At 38.5% G+C, this 16,969-nt stretch overlaps 1 protein-coding gene across 3 annotated transcripts in view; it reads right to left on the bottom strand.

The window, feature by feature from the left end:
• ntrk3 (neurotrophic receptor tyrosine kinase 3) overlaps positions 1–16,969 on the bottom strand; it is a 229,911-nt gene that overhangs the window by 196,404 nt on the left and 16,538 nt on the right. For 2 of the 3 annotated variants that reach the window (XM_023953663.1, XM_023953662.1), the window contains exon 2: positions 610–684. In XM_023953663.1, the coding sequence (XP_023809431.1) occupies positions 610–684 (75 nt within the window). Of the gene's footprint in view, positions 1–609; positions 685–3,280; positions 3,482–16,969 lie in introns of those variants that run through there. The other variant, XM_023953664.1, reaches the window with a different exon arrangement.

Here is a 16,969-nt window from a genome sequence, read left to right as displayed (position 1 = left end):
GATGGTTTTTAGAAATCCACAGCTGCAGCTGTGTGGACAGGAGTCAGTTAAACAGAGGTGGTGTGCAGGCAGCAGCTGGTGTGTTTGCTCTAAAAAAAACCAACAACACCAAGACCAGCCAAAAAATGAAAAAACACACAAAGGCACACCTTTAATTTGATTTGGCCCCCTGGTTTTTTTTGCATTATTTGATCAGCAGCTTCACTAAGCCTGGAGGATGATCTACCTGCATGCGACAGGCGAGAATTAAAAGCTTGTTCAAGCATCAGCTCGTGTTAGGATCAGAAACCTTCCTTGCTTTTTCTCCATGCACTATCTGCCTAACATTTCATATCGCCACGAGAAAAAAAAAAAAAAAAGACATTAAATCGGCTCGTGTGTTGAGCCGAACTGCTGCTGTCATCTGTGGCAGCAAGCCATTGGTGTCTCTGAAGTAAATATGGGGGAACTGTGATAGAAAACAGAGATTATCAGATGTTTAGGTTCCTCTGCCCTTTTCCACATCTATTGTGCAGGAATGACAAGCAGTGAGGAGTCTACCCCCCTCCCACACTTTCACACAAAACTCCCCAGACACCTGCAGCACAACATAAGAGAAGAAACTCTCACAGCCTCTGTAGTCCGGTGTAGAGCTCCATATCGACGTCCCTCAGAGTCTCCAATCCCGTCCAGTTCTCTATGTGTCTGCAAAGGGGCAGAAAGAGGAGAGAGAGAGTCAATGAGACATCCCTGTTCATCGGAGGAGAAGGCAAAACCAGCAGACGCGATAGGAGAAAAACTCTTTTTCCAACTTCCAAGTTGCAAATTAACTGGCCGTGTGTAGTCAAAAGTTTCAGAATCCATATTCATTTAAACTGCAATTACTGGAACAGCTCTGACAGAGCGCTCTTTGCTGCCCTCTGATAGATTTAATTGCCAAGTAGCAGCTTCTGAGGCTTAATCTACAGAAGAGGGAAGTTTCAGAGAGACAGAGCAAATAAACACAGCAGATGACTTCACTTGTGTTATTTCTGTCTGACTCAGAGACAAATAAGGAAGTCTGGGTCTCAGTGAAGGTTTTGTGAAAAAGATCATTTGACAATCGCGAAAATTAGCGTTCAAAGGGGTAAATTATACTCAATATTGATTTGTTTTTGAGAAAAGATAACTGTTTTAAAAGGATATACAAAGTTCAAATGAATTGTTTCATTATCCAAAACGTGTTTTACCTGGTGGAACAACTTGAACTTGAAGAATTCCATTTATTTAGTATTTTTTGGGGGGAAAGCACAAGGATTCCCCATCCATCCTTCTACAATAAAGAACTCACAACTCAAGTCTGAATGATTAGTGAACAGCTTGAATTTTATGATAGCAGCATGAATATGATCATCAGGCATTAGGTTTTGGCAAACCTTGTGCTTCTGTGCATCTTCTGGGTCATTTGCATCTGTCGGACGATTATGAAGCATCATTTCAGGGTTCTTTTACGGCAGGCCTGGGCTTTGGGAGGCATCACCTGCATTTTGCTTGAGGACTAAGAGATCTTGCTCTGCAGAAACCTCCCGATACAGCCGGCTTGCCAGCGTTTGCTATAAACTACCGGTTGAGAGTGGTTAGAAATTAAAGAACGGGACAAACGCTGGTTAAGGATATTTTCCAAGAAATGAGTTTTACTGCTTCAAGTATGTCATCAGTATCTACCATTTTGATAGAAATGTAAGCTGAGATGGGAGAAATGAAGCTCCAAAATAACAACATTGCTTTGTGACATGAGTGACTTTAGGTATTTTGATTTAAAATAATATAAAAATACTTTAAGACTGTTGTTCTCTCATGAAGTAATTTGTCTAATTCAGCTGCTTTACAGGTTTACAAAATAATAAATTATATATTTTTCACGAAGAAAAAGTGAAATGTATTAAATGCAAATAGACTTTAGTGACAACTAGTGACAAACTAAAAGCTGCAAAAAATAATGTTTTTTACAACATTTTTAAAGTTTAAAGTTATTTTCTAGTGAACTTTGAGGAAGAAAACGTATTTTACTGTCATTTCTGATATAAATACCTTCCAAAAAATGTATTTTATTCAACATATTTTCTACCCTAAAGTAACAAAAAGATGACAACTAGTTGAAGCAATCATACAACTTAGAAAATGTGTTATGAGATGATATAAAACATTTTTTTTAGTAAGAAGGACTTTTATCCTTAAATTTGAACATAGCTTTTTGACACAGTTAAGTTTGTTTTTGAAAAATGTAAAAAACATGTATGATTCATTTTAAACAGCTTTAGCTTAGACGTGAAGCTGGGTTTTTTGACAGAGAGGTTTAAACTCGTCTTAACCAGCGCTGACAGTTCAAAAATCAAAATGTAATTTTCCCTCACACTAGGACGGGATTCGTTTTTTGGAAAACACTTAGAAAAGCTAAAAAGAAGCGGATTCGCTGACGCATGCGCTGTTTGAGCAGAAATCTAGCTAAAAGGAAAATAACAGCTGATTTCCTAAAAACCAGGGAGCAGTTCTATTAACAAAATTTCAGGTGACATACAACCTTCACTTCAACATATAAAGTGCTTTTCACGATCGGACTAATGCAAAACAACTAGCTCAGTCTCAAAATCCTATAGCTTATTTTGATGTTTGTGCTCACTAAATTTTGAGGGAAACTGCAGCTTATAAATATTTACCTAAGAACACAGAAAAGTTGGAGACAGGAAGTGTTAGTTCAGCCACACTTTTTTTTCAACCAAGAGTTCATTTCCTATGTATAGCTCACAAAAATGAAAAGTTTCACTTTAATCACACTAAATTGATGCTGCACAAATACATCACAGCATCCTGCTGAACGCAGACCTAAAATGTATCTGGGAATCAAGGTTTCTCCCACCTTGTGACTCACAGAAAGTAAATACAGGTTCATGCTGGTTTGGAGATACCATTATGATTCCAAAGCATTCTAAAGAGAACTGTCTTGAATGGTTTTTAGAAATGATGCCATAGCTCACGAGGAAATGAAATCAGGAAAATCTGGAAAAGCTCCTCATAAGTTGTTGATCATTTGCAGACCACCCTTTAAGAAGGTTTGTCTACTATGCAGATCTAAAAAAGCAGCAAAAGAAAAACTCCTTCATATTTGCAGAACAGCAAAAAAAAAAAAAAAAAAAAAAAATCAGAGAAAGCCAGGAGAATTGCAGTACTCCTTCTGCTCCTCGTCAGCTTCACAAATCTTTCCTGGTTTGAGCTGCTTTAATTCCTCAGCTCCTCTCTGTCTCCCTGCCAATTTGTTACTCACGTTCAAGCCTTGCAGTTTCATGTCTTGAAGCCTCTCTGTTGCCGACCTTTGCTCTGCCTCTGGATTTGCACTTTTGTTTGACTTCTATTTACAGATTTGGATGACCTTTTTGGATTTATTCTGTCAAACTTGCCAACAAGCACGAACCATTGCGCTTTATTATGAGCAGAGATGCTACCTATGAAGCAGCATTCCTGCTTGTTTCCCAGTTGCCATGTTCTAATTGCCTGGACACACCTGATCCAGGTAATCAGCAGTTAGTAGGTCAAGGATATCTATAATATATATTATAGATATATATATATAAATATATATATATATCTATCTATAATATATATATATATATATATATATATATATATATATATATATATATATATATATATATATATATATTCTGTATACGGCCCCTCTTTGGTGGAACTATGGACGTGGGACATTCCGCAAATTCTTAGTGGCCTATAATGATGCTTTTAGGCTTCTACTACAGGTGCCAAGGTGGTACAGAGCCAGTCAGCTATTTGTGGATGCTCACATCCCCACCTGTGAAGCTCTACTGCGTAAGCTTACATACGGCCTTATGGAACGCCTAGACAAATCTAAGAACTCAATTATCATGTCTCTGACTGATCCCAAAAGAAGCTCATGCCGCTACACTTCTGCCCTGAGGAAACACTGGATACAGCGATTATACTCTTTTTAATTTATATCTTTTTACTTTTTATTATGTATACTGTATTTGTATCTTTTTCTATGGACCACATCTGAGTCTGAAATAAAAGTGTGTTATAAAATATCCAGTCACACCGACCCCTGAGGTCTGGATTTGCCAACACCGATCAAGACAAATATTGTTCCACCCCTTGTTTTCTGTTACACCTCCTACATTTCCCATCTTCAGTATTCTGTGAGGACTTTGCTGCAGATCTCAGCTCACCTCCTCTCTGTCTGTCAGTATCCCTCAGTCACCTAGTGGTTTCTCACCTGCCTGTTTTGCCCACCACAGAAACATAGTGAGACTTTTTCAGAGCTCTCCATCCGCGATCATTCATTATTCCCCTCCAGTCATTATTTTTGTCTCTTCCACTACTCACCCTTGAACCTCACAGCTTCATGATTTCATTGTTTCCTCGTCCACAGAGCTGAGCTTTAATAAACTCTAAAACTACTCCTGCGTCTCTGCCTTCTTTGGGTTGTCCGCCTATAATCTCCTTAAATACCCGCTCCATTCATCTTTTGAGCTATTATAAAAGTATTCCTTTGGACTTTTAATAATGATTATGCCATTTTTAGGCTAAAAAAATGTTAAACTGCTGTTTTCTAAGACAATTTGAGTTGTAGGTGGGACCACTGGTGTCAACTAACCCTGCCCCCCTTCCTCTCCCCAATGCTGAGAGCTCTCTATTTACATTCCCCCCACTAATCTACAGCTGATCACAACCCCATTCTAAAATTACCAGTGCAACAAAAAAGGTGGGGAATATTGGAGCTGTCCAGCCGTACAGTTTTATGCCAGCTCAGACGAGGAAAAAAAAGGTCATGGATCTAGCTGGAGCAGGGCATCTTGTGGTCCACCCAGTGCAGTTTTTACGTCACAAATGGCCTTTTTTGTCGGATTCACAACTGTTTTAATAAAGAAATACTCAGAATTGCAATTTCATGTAGACATCCTCCTTCAGCACAGAAAAAAAAATGCCAGGAGAATGTGTTAAAAACACCAAAAAGATGATTTTCATTTGAGTCAGTCTTAAGGCCTGTTCACACCGGGACGAATTTCGCCTGCGATTTTCGCCGACGTTTAACGCCTCGTGACTAAACAAAGGGCACCAATGAGAGTGTGCACACCGACGCGAAAAAACGCCACGCGACAAAGCGTAAAAAAAAAAACGCCTCGGGTTCGTTTTTTTCTATTCGACCAATGAGAATGGCGCTTTTGCACACGTGTCTGGAGCTTCTGAAGTTACAGTAAAACACAACTTGGGGGCGCTCAAACACAAAACTGCCTTGCTGAGCACACATACCAGCGAAGAAGATAGACGCCAAGTAGCGTCAACACTGCCGCAAAGAAATAATGACGGACATTCTTAAATATCCCCGAACCAAGTACCAGTTGGAGCTACTGATGCTTGAAATATTCATGTTTTCTTTGTATTATTCTGACAAGCGGGTAAAAACTTGCTCTCTTCTTCTGAGTGAAAAGCGACTTTAAGAAGCGTAAAGTTGCGCAGCGCCACCTTGTGTACAGGAGTATTTCTGTTTACATTAAGCGCCATCTAATGTCAGGGAATGAAATTGCATGTTCGCTCGGCTCACCGTCAGCGAAAATCGCCTGGGTGTGAACACAAAAAACGTGGCAAAAAACGCTGGCGAATAACGCCTGGCGAATATTCGTCCCGGTGTGTACGGGCCTTTAAGGGCTGGTACAAGACTGAAAGCTTGTAAAGTTACCTACATAAACAACATCCTCAATTCCATTTGATGTTAAATCTTTATCAATATTAAATCTGTGCAGTTATAAAATACAATCTGAATTTTTTAACATACTTAGTCACATTGGAGTCGTTGCAGCCCAGCAAGATGCAACGCTAAGGACAAAACAGGGTTATGGCCAATGTTAAATACTTGCCGTTATTAATTGATGTTTTTATCTACTTTTAAAATAAACAAAACATACAATTTAAGCAGCATTTAATTAATAAAAGAAATGTAGAACAAAGGTTAAAGGAAAAATCCAAATGTCAGTCAACAAAAACACAAAGGAACTACAGGAAACAAAGCCAGACGTCTGGCGTTACATAAGAGTGCCTAGAGAGCAGACAGTCATGTGGAAAAGGCGATAACTGTCCGATGATAGCAAATGTAATAAAATGGTGTGGCAGCTGTAAGTGCCTCACACCAACAGAGTCACCCCACTGCTGCTGAGATCAGCGCTGCACTGGGGCAGCTGTTTCTGGGGGCAGGGAGCTGAGGCATTAATGAGACCTGCAATCCGAGAAGCCTGATACCTCCAGAGACCTGATGCCGGCCAGACTCCCAGGAAGGGGAGTCCATACTTCGGGCTGTCATGTACTCTAAGCCCAGGATTTTCTCTTTCTGGTCATTTAACTACATTCTTTTACTCAGGACATGATGTGTGTCTGCAGGGAGCAATATACGTATCCGTCAAAGTCCAATAGGATTTGTAATTACAATTGTTGGTGCTTGAAAAAATATTTTTTTATTTTATTTCCCTTTGTTGTTTTCTTTTCTCAATCTCACTTTTGTCCTTATTTTTCTCTCTTTTTCTGTCATTTTTGACTTTTTGAATCTATAGTTTGAGATTTAACACTAGATTAATGTTCCTATAGTAATAACAGTAAGTATTAAAAATTGCGCGAATGTTTTTACAATTTTTAACTCAAAGTCTATTTTTTCTAGTGATAAACACTTGGTCTACACTGTATCAGATGCTTTGTGGCTATTTTAGGTGTAAGTTAGGTTTATGTTTAGTCCTAACAACTAAAGTCACAATTTTTCTGTCAAAGTAATAACTTTTATGTACAGCATTTATCGTCACATGGCCTGTTGGTTTGCCATAGATCTATTAAATAGTTTCTTTTAGTTTCACAATAATCACAATCTTCACTCATGGACTTTGCAAAAAGGTGTTTCTGTAGAAAGATTGGATTAACTGGGATGATCCTTGTTGGAACGTAACTGTTGGGGTCGCTGATGAACTGGCCTGTTTCCAGGTGCTTCTGTTTCAAACCAGCTCCAAAGTCTAAACTTTGAAAACTTTATCTGATGTTAAGAAAAGATAAACAAGAGATAATAGGGTTACACTTGAAGGTAATGTCTTGTGAAGTTTTAAGTTGAAGAAGACATGGTATGTTAAAGAAAATTCTAATTTAATTTCTACATTGGTTAGAAAAAATGTTTTTTAACCTTCTCTTTGCTTTGATGGTTGCTGCAGTAAAGCTGCAGAGACTCATGATTGTAGAACTTCAAGGTCTTCTGACATGATCTGTCAAAAAGTAACTTGTTACGTCTAGGACTTTTGGCTCCTTAAGTCTTTAATAAACGCTAAAGTCACCCACAACTCCAAAAGAAGGTTCACAAGCATCAGTGCTCCTCCAAAGTAATTCCTGCAAAGCTGTGAGGTCTGTTTGGACTCACCACTCTGTCACTGCTGCAAAGACTCACACTGGGATTCATCCATTGGAGCAAATGAGACTTTTCCTTTTTCACTATTCCTTCCTATTGATGCTGCTCTTTTTCCAATCAACAATCCTTTTTTTTCTGTTTATATACCCACTGCTAACAGCTTCATTAGTGTTGTCGTGGAAACACCGAAAACTGTGTCTGTGGGATTCAGGTTTTGTTATTTCATAATATTGACGGGATAATACTGGTACAATACAATACAGCTACATTTTTGCAAATGTAATACCTCATGTGAAACAAAAATGCCAAAAGGTCCCATCAACAAAACAGGTCAGAGAAAAGCAGCATCCTTCCCTGCAGACCTGATCCGTCCAGAACCCCAGAACAGCCGCTGCATGTGGATTAGACTTCTCTGAAAAGAAAGATATGACTAACAAAGATCTAAAGATACGCAGCACTCAATCTCTGTCCTGTTATCCCCCAATCCTCTGAGGATGCTCTCAGAAAATGATCCTAAAATCAAATCAACGTAATTTGAAAAGTAAATTGGGAAGCTAATGTGTTACATTTCAGCCGCTCGAGTCAACTCTCATCCTGACTCACAAAGAGTGAGACACAACAATGATTAAATTGTTTGTTGAAATGAATTTTCCACAGAAGCAGAATAAGAATCAGAATAAAAAGTCAACTTGATTTAGAACAGAATGATCAGAAATGCTCTTTGTGTTTGTTTTAAGTGTGTTGTTTATTTCAGGATTATGTGCTCTGAATTAATCATCTGTTTCATAAAACAACGTACAAAAAAAAAAAATCATACTGTCAGAACAAACCGTTCGAGCAAATAAACCAACTTGCTCTCTAATATAGGAGCCTTTGAAATGAGATCCAGCTTCCATCTGCTTCAGAAAATGGCTTCCAACAAAGTACAATCTGAACTCAGTGGCGGGGTGGTTCAGCGCTCAAGGAGAACACCCTGGAACCAAACAGTAACAGATTCCATCTCAGCGACAGCCATCTGTTGTGTTGAAGTGGCCCTCGGCTACACACTGCACCCCTACCTGCTATCTTGTACTGAGCCTCTGACAAAATGAGCGCCAGGAAAAAAATATTTAAAAAAATAACGCAACCAAAAAATAGCTGGCTCTCATTTCAAAACAGGTAAACAAGGCAAATTTACTCAGAAGTAGCCAAACTGGAATGAAAGGAAAAATATCAACGCAAACAATACAGGACAACAATTCAGTTGGACATGAAAAAAAAGTTGTTTGGTACAACAATTCTGACAAGAACCCAACCGTTGTTGGACTTAGTTCAAATTACAATCTACAAGAGCGCACTTTTTACGAGATAACTGGTTCATACTCTATTCTGTCAGTAGGGTAACTGCTTTAAGATGTGCAGCTTTATAGCTTCCTCCACTCTTTCTAAATAGACTGTGAGCATAGAGTAAAAAATGGAGACAGCTCTGGTCACGTGATCGTGTGATTCCATGCAGGGTTCCTGTCATCATCAAACTGGAATCGACCGTCGTCACAGCGTTAGGATATGTTCATCCTGCTAAAATCCAAGGCCCAAAACACCCTCCAATGCAGCCTGTGTGAGTTTTCTGCCTGTCACCACCACACCAACAACACTTGGAGTATCATTGCATAAGAATAAAACCCAACAATGTACATTTTCTTTTGAATAAATCCACCTTCAGAAGTGTGTTGATACAATAGAAATGCTTGTTCAAACTTTCCCTCTGGACCTTAAAAGATTTTTTATTTTTTTTGTTAAAGAATGTTTTTGTTGAGATCACCAAATGCATGCAACTTACTGCTTAAGCAGGTTCAAAAGTAGTCATGTTCTAGTAAACTAGTGCTACGTTCACACCGGCATCACAGCGTGTTCAAGCAACCACTTCCAATGAAAACTCTATAGCATAAATGCGCCTTTATCCACGTTCAGTCGTGCGAGTTTTTAAGTCAGTTTTCGGGCTCTACGTACAAGATTTGCAGCCATTAAACGTCGGTTTAACGTTAAACCCGTTGAACTTTGACCAATTGGGAAATCGGATTTGGTAGTGACGTACTGATAGCGACCTTTTTAATTCACAGAAGTGGTAATCGTTTGAAAATTGTTCATGGAGGAGAAATTAATAATTATTGTTTGCACCCAGCTGGAATTTTGTGAAACAAGTCTTTCGTATATTAGAGTAGAGCTGTGAAAGAAAAAGCCTGAAGCAAGATTTGAACCATTTCAACATTTCGCACAAAGCCTCTGCCAACTGTGAGTACATTAGCCTGTATCGGGTAGGGACAGTCCAGTGTGAAGTTTTTTTGTATGTCGCATGCTTTTTTGTATGTTAAAAGCGCATTCTTGAACGCGTATCCCATGCCTGACATAAACATTTCACAATAAATTATAAAATTACCCCAAAAAAGATCTAAATGTATCATGGTAGTCAACATTTTTACACTCATTTATTGATTGTTACCACAAAAAAAAGTTGCAAACACTTACATCACCAAATGTGCTAACTTATCTGCTGCTGAAAGTCTACATGATATGTTGACTTGTACCCTAATAGATGATAAAATGACTCCCAAAATGTATGGCATTTTATTTATTCATCTGTCCGATGCATACTCTCACAGATTCAGTTTCCCTCATGACGTCAGGCTCTCCCCACTGCCCTATGCAACTCGTACTGTGTTCTTTTTATATAGCTGACATGATTTTACCCAAAAGTGTTAAATTTAGAAAAACTGAGTGTATAACTGAATCTTGTATTTTCTCTTCCCACACGTTTGCTGAAGTGAAGATGAAGTCCATAATTCAGTGAGATCCATCAGGCCAGGCATAAGCTTAAAAAAGTATTAGTTTTAAAAAGTATTAGACGATAAAAATGTTTAGATTTTTTAAAGCTGGTCATCCACAGTGGATTTCACAACAAAATTTGCTTTCCATTCAATTTTAAAAATATTCCCAGAGGCAATTTGGTTTTATGAAAACCAACACAATCTTTAGGGAGGACCAGGTCCATTTGACTGTCATGTTGACATCAAACAGCATAAATTTAGTTCTCCCAGAGTTAGGATTAAAGTTTTGATCTGAAAAAACCTTGATGTCACTTAAACCTTCTGGTAAGCGTGTCAGAGAGCAACTTTTTTACTGATCGGCATGCAGATTTGACAATTATCCGCTTAAACATGCTCAAAGAACAGAAAAAGCAAAAAGGAAAAGGTCCAATCTTAGAGCCTTGATGAACTCCACAGATTTTACATTAAATATTAAAACAATAAGAAAAAAAACACAATGGACAAATAAATAAAACCAAAAAAAATAGCCATGATATGCCTTTTTAAAGCATTGAAGGAATAATTCAGAGAAAGGTCTTACCAATTAGACTTGAACAAAGGTCAAAATTTAGTCATATATTGTCTAAAAACTCTTCAGTCAAAAAATTGAAATAAGAAGACCCACTACACCAGCAAGATTCAGTGTGGGTTTATCCTCTGCAGCCATTTGGTCTCTTACAAAATGCATCAAAGGAATGATGAAATCAGAATATCAATAAGAGAATGTTGCTGAAGCAAACAACTATCCCAGTTCTACATTCTGTCATGCAACAGACAGTGAGCTACATTTTTAATAACTCAGTCACTATGAACAAGTGTCCTGTGTTGGGTCTGAACTAGATTCTTTGGTGAACATTTACTGGCTATGTTTACTGCTCATCCTCATCACCGCATGGCATCATTTGAAGTGATTTTCTGAGATTTGGAAGGTGTTCACTGCAGAACATGACAAAGAGAATGCAGGATTGTACACTGATTGATCTAAACAACAAACCTATGTTTAGTGTGGCATAATGGGTAGTATTTGGATTTTATCCAGTGCCGGTGCCAAACAGGCACTTTTGAAAGTATTCTGGTGCCGAAATGTTGCTTGAAAAGGTGCTTCAAAAATGAATATATACATAAGTTTTTCCAAAAACATTTAAGTGAAGGAGAGCGCTTGAATGTGCCCAAGATGCTTTGTTTCCTTCTTTCAGACGGTCTGCACTGCAACGCAGCATCAGTGTTTTCATGCTGAAGTAAGCACGTATTTCACCGCTCATCACCACAAAGACGGTCTTTTTTCAGAGTTTGTATATGTCATCTTATCCTTGGAATTAGAATATCTGGCAAAATTTTTACTCCCTTCACTTTCAGTGTTTTGACTGAAGCTCCACCCACCCTCACAAGCTTGCCCATTCTTATATGAGCCCGCCCACTATTGATGGAAAGGTAAAATGATTGGCTGGAATTGTGCAGCAAAAATAAAAAGAATCCAAGGGATTGATGTCCAAAGCAAAGCACCGAAATAAAGGACCGAAATCTGCGTTTTTTTATGCTCTACAGGTGGTACCGTATATGTTGGTGTCGGTACCAATTAGGCTCAGAGTTTTGATACCCATTCCTAAGCATAACCATAATGTGAATACAGTTAAAGACTTTGCTGTTCAAAACATCTCAGAACAGACACAACTAAAGATTTTGCTTTAATTTAGTGCAGCTTTGAATGTTTTTTTTTTTTTTTTCATTTTGAACAGCCTGAGATTGTTTCTGCACTTTCAATAATTTGCACATCCTGTCACTGGAAAAGGTTTTAATGGGCCTCATTTTGAGATTTGTCAGTCAGTCATTTTTAGCTAAAGGGATTATAAGAATGCGTCATGTTCTGAAGAAAAAAAGAAAAGTCAAGGCTGTTGCATGGAGATGTGTACAATGGTCTGACTGAGCGCTACTGAGTTTGATGCTCCGCCATGACTAAAGCATTCCTTCACCTATAATGTGTGCCGTATAAAAACAAGATAGATGAAGGTCCCGCGAGCACAAACAGCAAACAGCTCCTGTGTTTTGGTGATCGCCTCTCATTGTGCCCATTGTTTCCAATGCTGCTGTCTGTCTGTGATTTATGACTTTATTCGGATGTCTACAATACTGGAGTCACAGCCCTAATGGGAAAATGTTTAATAAAATAGAACGTCTCTGGTGTGTTCTTGGGATATTGATCTCCATTCCACCTCCCTCTCGTTTTCATAAAGGCAAAGCTCTGCTCCTCCACAGCCCAAGCAGAGTGGGGACAAGCAGTGTGGAAGTAGCACTCCTTCAGATTAAAACACAAGCCCAGCATCAATCAGATAACCACTTTTTTTTCTCCTTTTCTTGTTTAAGTCTGTTTGCAAGCTGCATTCTAAAGATGTGAAACAGAAAAAAAAGGATGCAGAGAAAAAGGACAATAAAACAATTCTATTTCCCCCCTCAACATTTACTACAAGAAGTGGAGAAATAAGCCATCCTCCAAAGTAATCATGGGCCATTTGGCATTCAAAGGTTGTAAATCGGAATCAAGTATTACAATCTTTTTGGTTTCGCTCACTGAGACAAACCCACGCCTGTTATCTCTATGCAAATGTAATCACATGCCCAGGCAGACAGATGCACCGACTTCCTTCCTAATGTATGAGTCTATGAAATTGTATCCACCTTCCATCTGTTGGTCAGAGTCGAAATCATAAAATGGCCTCCAACACCATTATTAATATACAAAGCCAACTCCAGCATACAATGGACTTCTTTGTAACCTTGATGCAGCCAAATATGCTGGTTGTTTTTCCATAACAGTACTGGGGGGTGCAGTTAGTGAAGGCCCAGACCATGCTTTAAAATTTTTAAATGAATATGAGAACACATTGATAAATAAGTAAAGGGAGGGGGGGGGGGCACCACAGTGATGACATAAAACAACTAAGATTTTTGGTTCACCGCTCCACTGGTGGATTAGAAGGTTCTCACACAGTCTACCGCCATGCTCTCAGGAATTATGCTGGTCATCATATGGGATTAATACATTAATCTAGTCATTCAACTTTTTCTAGATTCTGATCATTTTAGATCATAGCTTCATACATGGATTAAGAAGAAGCACACAGACCATTCAAGACACCACTCTGGACCAAATTGGTACTGGCACCAACATATGCAGTAGCACGGTACTTATAAAAAATGCCTTCATTTCAAACATATCAATCACTGTCTATTCTGTTTTGCTGTACAATTCTGAACAATCAGTTTTCCTTTCCAGCAAATATGGGCAGGCTTAAATATAAAAAGGGGTGAGATTGGGAGGGTGGGCGGAGCTTAAGTCAAAGTGCTGAAGGCAAAGCAAGCGAAAGTTTGGCTGTACTGGACAGCAAAAGATTCCAACTTGGTGACTTGATGGATAAGAGTAATGTCTTCAATTCTACAAAGACCATCGTTATGGCGACAAGCATTTAAATACGTGTTTAAGGAGTTGCAGAGCCAGAATGAAATAAAGCATGTTAGGTACATTCAAGCGTTGTCCTTCAGCATGTCACGCCCCTTCATCACACTTACGGTACATGTTCTTTTTGGGGACAAAAACATGTCTGTTGTTTTCTGAAGCACCAGATTAGGCACTGGAACCGCTTTAAAAGTACTGGTTCAGTACCAGCACAGGGTCAAATCCAAACAGTACCCATCCCTACTTGTTTCCTTTTTTTTTGTTATTTGACGACAAGCCACAGCCTCATCCTGCTTGGCAAACTAGTAAACCTATACAGGTCTGGGCACCGGCAGAATAACAACGACATTTAATGAATTCAAAAAACAAATATTTCCAAAGGCTTTAAGATGGTTATGTAAGACCCTCCACACAGACAAAACACCTTACTCTGTTACATTCTTGCATTTGCACCACAGATATGGACAGTACACCGTTTTGGGAGTCAGCTGTGGCAGGTCTTAAATGAATGGAAATCACTTTAGTTTCTATCACTGCATCTTGGCTCAATAAAGCCCAGGCGTCAGTTTCCCTTCATTCCCTTGTGATTGATTTAGGCTTTTTTTTTGTTTTTTTTCCATACATTCAATCTCTAAACCTATTTTGGACAAAGCTATCTCATTACTGTCAGCATTTTGTTTTAGTTCAATATCTCAAGTAGAACTTTTTTGCAGTAGCAACAACTCATCAGGGTTAAAAGGCTCACAGATCGATGATCTGTCAAAAAGCTACCACTGGTCAAACTGCAGCGTTTAGCTAACTAATACCAACTAGCATTTTTATTTATACTTACAAGTTGCACACATTATTGAAAATAAACGTCTCGCTTACTTTATAAACATATTTCATTCTGTTGGCTGACTATAACAAAAGACATTTTGAAACTGCCTCTTTTCTGTAATTTTACGTCAATGGAGTTAGTTCACTTTTGATGGATCGATATATTTTAAAATGTACCATCAAACTCATGTAGAATAAATCTGGGGTGATTGCATCAATTAAATCATATTCATGATTATCCGCAAGTAAAATGCTTTAAATTGCACTTTGGGCAATCTTTCTGTTTCTGTTGTCCTGTGACAGACCGGTGATCAGGCCAGGGGGAACCCGGCCTTTCTCCAACAGTGGCTGGGATAGGCTCCAGCAACTTTGTGACCCAAAAAGGCATTGAGCAAGTTTAGAAAATGGATGGGTGGATGAAAGAAAGCTCAAGCCCATCAACAGTAAAGGTATGGTAGCAAAAGATGGAGACACAGGTTTAGATAGTAGTCAAAATTTAGGAAATTGCAGATGCATAAAAAGGCGATTTCCCCTGCTGAGAAATCATTGATCCAGTACTATTGATTTCCAGTAAATGCAGCTGAAAATCCATGGAAAAATACAGCTGGAGGGAGGAAGAAGAGATGAGGAAGAGACAGAGAACTCCATCAAAAAGACCTCAGAACGGAAAAAAAAAAACTGGAAGAAGGAAGTTTTCATTGATTGCTTAAGTTATCAAAGAATTGCCAGGGAATGAACCTCTGGGGAAAGAATGACCTAAATTATGGGCCGATCAGTCAAGAAGCAGTTGCCTTCACTAAGTGCTGGTCTGCAGGGACCTGATCATTATTTCTAAGTAAAAGGAAGTATAAAGGCTATGCGGCAGATCTGAATTGATCATGGTATTCAGTAAATTACAGCTACATATATAGTTTCTGTGACCTTTACTCTGAATTGCATATTTGTCAACAACAGCAAATACACACAGACTAATGATCTCTCTTTCTCATGAAGTCTCATGTGGGTTTCCAGGTTAATTCAGGATGTAAATATCTTTGAGAACAGAACAAAAAACTGTAAGTCCCCCTCAAATCATCTTTTAATCTACAGTAAACCCTTGTTTTTCGTGGGGGTTACGTTCCAAAAAGAACCCGTGATAGACAAAATCCGTGAAGTAGAAACCACTATTTTTTTAACAATTATTGTACAACTAAATACTTTATTATACATTGAAAAGAAAGAACAAACCATTTTACAAGCTCAAGCATTTGATTCACAAATAAAAGTAGTTTAGAAAAGTTTTTCTCAACAAATAACTTCTGTACTGTACTGTCAAATACGAATTTTAATTATCAATGTGAACAGAAGGCTTCAAATTGCGGAGATTAGCCCCACCCACCGCGACCCGAGTAATTTGGATTAAATGGGAAAATTTAAAATGATTATGAAAAAAATACAAAGTACAGTCAGACAAATAGTGACTCAGGTGTATTTTACTGCTCTTCAGACTGAGCCGCTGCATCCTGACTCCGCTCTGCAGTGTTTTCTTCTTTTGAAGCCCGCGGTACAGGTTTATTTGTTCGGGAGAAGAACATAGTGATAGGCAGTTGTTGTCGCTCTTTTTTCTATGGGTTTTAGAGAAACTCGAAATTGCAAGAGAATTTGCACGTACTTAATGTAAATTTGCCAAGGTGTTTTACGTACGTGTACATATTAAACGTTGTTGACGCACAGGTAGAGAAGAAGCGGAGTGACTTTTTAGCCAATCAGAATGCAGAACACAATGCACGATGCAAATCTGTGAAGTACCATGAAAAGTAAACTGCGTTATAGCTAGGGATCACTGTATTGTAAAAGTGTTCCCAGTGGTCTTTTAAGTATGATTATGCCACTTTTAGCCAAAGTCAAAAAACCTGTGTAGTTTTCTAGGACATAGTTTCTGCAGAGCAGCAGGAGTTCATTTAAAATTTGCCTCTGAGTTGTGTGCAGGACCGTTAGCGTTCCCCTCCCCACTGCTGAGAGCTCGGAGCAAAGAGCTTGTGGCACACCCAGTGTATTTCTTACATTACAAATAGGCACTTTTTCAATCTGCATTTTTTTCGTTTGCTCCTGATTCAGAATGAGTTGAATAAAGAAATACTCAGAAATACAAATTTAACCCTCGTGTTGTCCTCAGATATTAGTCACACATTTCAACCTTGGGGTCAATTTGACCCCAGGGATATTTGCCTTTAGAAAATGATTTACGTAAAATTTTTAACCAAGTTTTTTGCGTCAGGCAAATTGCTTATTTGTTGAATATATGAATAACTCCTTGATAATGAAACAGATTAGTGCATTGACCTGTTCTCTAGCGCCACCATCAGGCCAAACTTTTAAATTAGAATTAATGTATCTTGAAAAGTTTTCATAGCAATCTTCTCAAATATTCAGACAACATTAAGACAACACAAG

Source organism: Oryzias latipes, chromosome 3 (assembly GCF_002234675.1).
Source record: "Oryzias latipes chromosome 3, ASM223467v1".
NCBI classification, from domain to species: Eukaryota; Metazoa; Chordata; class Actinopteri; order Beloniformes; family Adrianichthyidae; genus Oryzias; species Oryzias latipes.
The sequence above is the reverse complement of the archived record's forward strand: the minus strand, read 5'-3'. Positions and strand labels throughout refer to the sequence as shown.